Raw genomic sequence first — 7209 nt, forward strand, 5'->3', positions numbered from 1 at the left:
TAAATTTTAATTTAACATTTTGAGAGATAAAAAACTCGGAGTGGAAAATTATTCATTTTTATTTATAATGCCATAGTGAATAATTAAGTGTTAATTTTAAAACTTAAACCAAATTCGAACCGTTCGTTGATGTAAATTATTTATTTTTTGCCAGCTAGTAGAAGTACTGTTGTCAGATTTTTTAGTTTACTATTCGATAGCAACATTTTCCGATAGCCAGAGTGTCATCACTGCCTCGATTGACATGCTCTCTCCAGCTTGCCCACCACTGCCATCAACGTGCTCTCTTTCATTATATTACTTTTTATCAATGCGCAGGAAAAATAAATCAAAGGCAAAGGAAAACAAAGACGCGCAATATGAGTGATGTGAGTGTTGGCCCAAATACCCGTTATTCCTACCGATCTAATGCATTCCAATCCGCAGCTTGAGGAGATGGACAGCGAACGGCTGAACGAGCTAGAATCAATTCTATATGCCTCGATCCACTACAGCGATGGATTCGAAGAGCACACTGCCATGGATCAGCCTGCGAAGGAGTCAACCAGCGACCAGGATGCCAGGAGCATGCCACCGCCTCCTCAGCAGAAGCATCCCATTCCCGGACAGCGTTTCGTCAGCGGAACACGAGTGATCAACAACAGCATGCAGAAACCACGCTACTGGATCGATGGTGCGGCAGCTGTGGGGGAGGGGCAGGTGGTGCAGGCGGAGGAACAGCAGGCCACCACAAACAAAACAATGCCAGGTGAGTGGCAACCATTGGCAAATGGTATATATGAAGTAATAAAAACCATAAGCTAGCATAAAAATATACCCAAAAATGTACCCAAAAAAGGTAGGATCCAATAAGATCCAATATCTCACAAGTTATTAGGTAATTTAAATCATAGTAAATATAATCATATTTAATCGGTCGATTTGTAGCTATAACTGTTTAAAACTCAAAACAAAAAAAATTAAACGTGATTCATAATCTTAGGTATTCTTAGCTAGTTCATTTGTAGTCTTTTAGTTCCGCCCCATTTCATAGTAGTCAAGAACATTTCCTACTTCCATCAGTGGGGATCAGCCCAGCTTTTGGGCATTAGGCTGCTTTCATCCTTTTCAAAACTATTTCGTTGGCGTGCTTTCAAAATTCTCCATAACCTTCCAATGATGACCTGCTTCCTCAGTCGCTTTCTGGGCCTGGGCAGGTGCGGTCTGCAGGTGCTCGAAAGGCGGATGGGCCATTTCAACCATTGCACCTTGGCCCTGGCCACTCTCGACCTTGTCTGCATTGTTTGCCTGCTCCATTACCAACTGGCGCGGCATGGCCGAGATCTGTTTTTTTGGTGCGAGGAACTGGACCAACGACTAGTGGAGTACATGCTATCTGCAGTCGTATTGATGGCCAGCGTTAGTGTGCTGGGCTCGTGTGTGGATGGCTTTATCTTCTCTGCCTTGGTTCAGCGGAAAATGAGTCGGTTTGATATGCCGCGACAGTATTTTGAAGATCGTTACCGCAGATTCGTCTTCATGCGGCTGGTCAGGCAACTAGAGCAGGCTCTCAAAGTGCAGGCTAAGCAGTCTGAGTTGGGCGAAAGAATGATGACGCCACTCGCCAATCTGTTCGAGGCGCAGCAGCTGATCAAGGAGGCAATCGATGAGTTTCGCACAGCGGTGCGAGTCCTACTGTGGCCCAATCGATCCGATGTGCTGGCAGAGGCGTTTGTCCTCTTCCACATAAGCGAATCGCAGTTGTCGGATCTGACACTTCAAGGCTACAGGCTGAACGACGTCGAGGGGGAAGACATGTCCAATTCCCGTCTTAGTCAAATGCTTAACCCACTTTGGTATTAAAATTGGTGCTATAGTTCAGAAACTGCATTTTTAATTTGTCAATGAAAATGTTGGGTTGTATCAAAAGATTTGGTTTATTCTTAAGAATTTCTGCTAATTTGCTATTCACATTTATTCATATCGCCTATACAAATAAATATAAGAATCACATTTTAATTTATGGTTCTTGTCTCTTAGCTGTTGAAGAAAGTTCCTCATCACAATCGATGGATGTCGATATGCCGCAAGACAAGAGTCTATTGCTGTCGCCCGAAAAGGGAACGTCCAATCAACCGAAAACTGCTAGCCAGCCCCCGAAACATCAGCAAATCCCACAGGCCAAGCAACAGCAAAATATTCATGCAAAACAATTGCAAAATCAACAGGCAAAGCCTCAGGAGCAAAAAAATTCACAACAGAAACAGCAGCAGAGTCTTAAGCAACAAAATCAACAATCCAAGCAGCACCAAAATCAGCAAAAGAAGTCGGCGCCAGTAGTACAAAAACCAAAACCGCAGCCAAACGCATCCACCAAAGTGAATCACGAAGCCTACGAGGCGGAGCGTTTTGACCAGAGACTTCTAGTCGCCATCCCACCGAACTGCCCGCCCAAGAAGCAGAATAAGCCACAACAAAACAAGCAACAGCAGCAGCAAAACAAACAGCAGCAGAAAAAGCAACAGCAGTCGCTGCAACATAACAAACAGCAGCAGCAATCAGGACCTGGACCGTTTGGCAAAGCCAACCGCAAGTTGGAGCAGATTCAGCGTCTGGCAGATAAGAAACAGAAATCCAAGCAGGCTCAGTTAAATAAAAAACAGCGAAAGCAGCAGTCTCCGCCGGTGGAGTTTGTCAACCTGGCAGAAACAAGCGAATCTTCCGATGACGATGATGTGGTTCATGTACCACTTCCGCCAGCTCCTATCATCGAATTGGACACGAGTGACGGCGAGCAGACCTGCACCTCATCTCAATTGTTTCACGAAGAGAATGCAATGGACGCCACAGACGTGAAAATGGGATTGTCTTGTATTACTGAACCAGAGGGGACGAGTGTTGTTGCTAGCAGTACCACACCACCCATGCATTCACCGAGCTGTTCCGTCATGTCCAGTGATGACTTCATAGTGCAGAAGGATACCACTCGCTTGTTGACAGAATGTGAGAACGCCAATGATGAAGATCTGCTGGTACTAACCGAGACGGCTATAAGAGAAGCTATTGGCGAGGAACCAAAAGATAAGGAAGTTGTGGAAAATGCATCTGAGGAACAAGAACATGATCATGCGGCTGATACCTCGTCGGAATATGAATTTGTTCCTCCTTCACGACTGGAGGAAATTAAGAAAAACTATCGCGTCGACGATCAGCAATTCAGAGCTTTAGACGTCTACGAAAGTGAGTCTGACCTCACGGAAAGTGGCATTTACTCAAAAGCCAAGAGCAAGACCACGCCAACGATCATACGCAACGTAGACTCATCATCGGGCAGCTCTTCCGTCGAGGAGGTAGTGGAGCCTAGTGTCCAAAAGACGAAGCGTCTGCGCAAACGCTCCTGTTCAACAAACAATCACAGCCAATCTGATCCAAACAACGACGATGGGTTGGATGATTCAGACAGCGATGATGGCGTTCATGCTACTGGAGTTCCTGGCATAGCACGTGGTATGGCAGTGGAGCGTTGTAAGCGCAAAATCCGTAGAATCAGTACCAGACATAGCTCTGATGACAATTCGAAGAAGGCGGCTACACGTATCCAAAAACCGAAAGTTGCTGCAGTCCATCATGCTAGCTCAGAATCTGCGTCTGAGGATGAGTTACCAAGTGCCAGAGATATAGCCGAGCGACTTCTTAATCAACAGCAAGGACAAGGAAAGGTGCAGGTACAAAAAGGCGATGGCGATGACGATGCCATTTCTATCGGATCCGATGAAGATTCCCATGCAGAGGCGGAGTTTCGCGATGCTATGACAGATCGATTAGCTGCAGTCTTCGAGCGTCTTGATGCCAAAGCCAAAAAAATGGAAGAGGACGAGGAACAAGTGAATGCGAGTGGATATATATCCGATGAAGAAGACTCGCGAGACAAAAGTGCAGACACCACTGTGCGTTCCGACGAGGATATTGATGCTTCTAACGATCTTGAGGAGACGAATCCAGATAAGAACGACAGAGACGTGACAAACGAAGAGCAGCACGTACACGTGGAGCACAATTTGCAAGAGCTAAGAGACGAAAGTCTGCCCAAAAGCGGAGACCTCATTGGCTGGAACGAAGAGATGCGCAGCTTCTACAATGACAGTTGGAATGGGGAAAACTTCTCTGTTCACAAGGTCCAAAGAATGATGACAGGTGATGTTACCTTTAGTAGTTAGTAATAAGCGAATGCAGCTATTAACCTACTGTAATTGCAGGGCATCGCCACGAGTGGAGGATCAACACCGCGGATAGATGTCCGGTAGCACGACCCCGCTCCCATGCTAAGTGCTCCAACTGCTTTGAGATGGGACACGTTCGATCAAAGTGCCCGCGTCCCCGCAAGCCACTTGTTTGTTTCATTTGCGGAACCATGGGTCATGCCGAGCCCCGCTGTCCCAATGCCATTTGTTTTGGGGTAGGTAATTGAACTACTTCAACTAGAACATACTAAACAAGTCCTTTCAATTTTCTAGTGCGGATCAAAGCAGGAAATTTACGTGCAGCAGTGCAACAAGTGCTCCTTTCACAGCCGCCTGGTCTGCCAGCTGTGCAAAATGAGAGGACACGGCGTGGATCACTGTCCGGATAAGTGGCGTCGCTACCACTCAACGGTAATACCTATTAACCATTCAGTGCAGAAATCAATGCAATCCTCATTTTTCTTTGCCAACAGACTCGGTCAAATACTGAGCTGGATAGCCGGGTACAGTATAGGAGCGTACAGTGCAGCTACTGTGCCGGTCGCCATTCTTTCGAGAACTGCCGACAGCGGATTGGTGACTTTCGTAGCACGAACTATACAAGCCAGATTGTGTCTCACCAAAAAATCTACAAGAATCGCGGTGGCCCGATAGGTAATCTTGGCGATTTAAAAAGCTTTTTTGCTATTGAAACTCCCTTCCACTTTAAGTGGAACAATCCGAGTATGCCGAAAAATTGCTATTATTCAAGGTTCCTTGTCAATGCGAACTTGGCAAAAGTCCAGTCAGTCAAAAGGAAGTCAACTACTGCAGTATCGCAGATTCCAGAAAAGATTTATACCCACGAATATGTGCCCAATGCTCAGGTGAAGGCAGCTCGAGGGGAGGTATCCACTGGAACGGCTAAGAAACCGCTCACAAAGCAAATGCCAGTTGTCGAGTCAATCGCTGAGAACCGAACCGCAGAGGAGCCAATTGGAAAGCTGAATCGTGAAGACGAAAAATCTAAAGATATACTACCGCTCCCAGAGGTCCCACCGGAAGTGAAGCAAACTCAAGATGAGAAGCTTGTGGAGGGACAACCTAATCAAAGCCAACCCGATGAAGAGCTACCCATGAAGGATGATGATCAAGAAGAACCATCGTCCTCTGTGCAGCGTGAAGAGATTACCACCAATTTCGACAATCCACCAACGGAACCTGGCCTAAGTAGAACACCATTGGCGCCCCATGAGTTGGACTCAGATTCGAATTACAGTTTTTCCGAGCACTTTGAACTGCCCAGCTCGACAACCAGTGATGGTCAACCCAACACCCAACTGCCGCTCGTCCGCACCATGGGGACTCTACCCGATGTCATACCCCTAAGTAAAGACGATTTTGAACTATCCTCTAACGTCCAGGGAATTTCCATGTGTGTTAACTCCAGTAGCACCAGTTTACGCACTGACGAAACGCCCGATCCGGACTCCAGTGAAGAACTGCCAGATGTTCCAAGCGAGGGCAAAATCATTATGGCGCGCGAAGAATCCGAGTACCTGTTCAGTGCGGAGGGCCGAACTTTTCTGGCGGCAGCCGCCAAACAGTGTCATGTAAGCGTGCGGATGGACTTTAAGGACTACGGTTATGTACTGGTGATATATGGCCTTAAAAAGCACCAGGAAGAGTTGCAAGTGAAACTGCTTCGACGCAGTCAGGAAGTCAAGCGCAAGAGCATCGAGTTCCAGAGCCAGAAACCCCCCAAACGTATTGATGTGCTGATCCGCTTTCTGCGGGATGGAATCAACAGTCTAAACACCAATCTAGGAAACGCCAAGAGCCACTACGTGCGCATCAAGGAGCTAGAGGGGATGAACACCAAAAACGGTTTTAAGATGGCAGAAAAAAAGCGCCGCCAGCTTAACATGATCCTCGTCGGCCAGGCGGGACTCCTGAATGGCAAAACACATCTCGATCAGTTGCTAGTCTTATTGCGTCGCCTGATCGATGACTTCTCGCCAGATGAACACGCCACGCCACAGTTGCGCAATGAGATCGAGGAGCATTGGCGAATGATCTTCTCGTCATATCCGCATCCGAATTACGACTCTCTGCTAAACAGCTATGGACGTTTGGATCAAAAGAATCGCTTGCCCTCGTTGCACATAGATCCTGTGCTGTTGGGACTGCAACAAAAGAAAACGCAGAGTCAGCCGCAATCGCCTAGTAAGGGGCCACCATCGCCAACGCCTCTCCCACCAGTTCGGCAGGACATGGCTCCACCACCACCTCCTAAAATGTCAAAGAAGAAGCAACGTCAAGCCCTGGATCAGCAAACACAAAATCAACAACGGCAGCAGCAACAGCAACAGCAACGTCTGCAGCAGCAACATCAAAACCAACAGCAACGCTTGCAGCAGCAGCAAAAGCAACAGCAGCAAAGTCTACAACAGCAACACCAGCAACAACGTGTGCAACAGCAACGTATGCAACAACAGCAGCAGCATCAGCAGCAAGACAACAACCAATATCAGCAGAATCTACGACGTCCACAGATCGACCAGATGCCCTACAATAATCTCCAGCAACGATCACGATCCGATCTTCAGCTGCGCCATACTCTCAATCCGGAGTGTGACCGTCTGTTGAGTGAAATGGATCACAATCAACCTGGCAGCATCAACAAGGACGCCAACAAACCGTCCATGTTCTGGTCACGCGAATCGCTAAAGTACCTCGATGATCTTTTCAAGATGACCTCCAACACAGAGACCGTAGAGCGGCTGAAACGAGTGCTACAGCGATCGCAGCGTGGTCTGCTGTCGCACAACGATTACCGAGCGGTCATTCGACTGCATTCCCTGATGTGCAACTGAGGATTAGCCAGGGTCATGGAATTTATTTCCTGGTGGGTCACCTTCATTTTGTTTAACAAATGCCAACAGATTTCACAATGGGTATCTTAAAGATATTACCCAAAAACCGAATAAATACATAACTGACTATTTTG

General features: G+C 47.1%; 2 protein-coding genes across 2 annotated transcripts; both read left to right on the forward strand.

Annotated features, from left to right (window-relative positions):
- The first annotated feature begins 244 nt into the window (after nt 1-244).
- Zcchc7 (Zinc finger CCHC-type containing 7) lies at nt 245-7209 on the forward strand. The gene is made up of 6 exons (NM_140669.4): nt 245-368; nt 427-748; nt 2020-4173; nt 4236-4435; nt 4494-4631; nt 4694-7209. Exons 1-6 carry the CDS (start codon nt 360-362, stop codon nt 7073-7075), a joined length of 5205 nt encoding a protein of 1734 aa, NP_648926.3. The 5' UTR covers nt 245-359; the 3' UTR covers nt 7076-7209.
- On the forward strand, nt 1086-1859 carry CG32161 (uncharacterized protein). The gene has a single exon (NM_168688.2). The coding sequence runs from the start codon at nt 1156-1158 to the stop codon at nt 1840-1842; it is 687 nt and encodes a 228-aa protein (NP_730205.1). The 5' UTR covers nt 1086-1155; the 3' UTR covers nt 1843-1859.

This window comes from Drosophila melanogaster, chromosome 3L, assembly GCF_000001215.4.
Source record: "Drosophila melanogaster chromosome 3L".
In the NCBI taxonomy this organism is placed as follows: Eukaryota; Metazoa; Arthropoda; class Insecta; order Diptera; family Drosophilidae; genus Drosophila; species Drosophila melanogaster.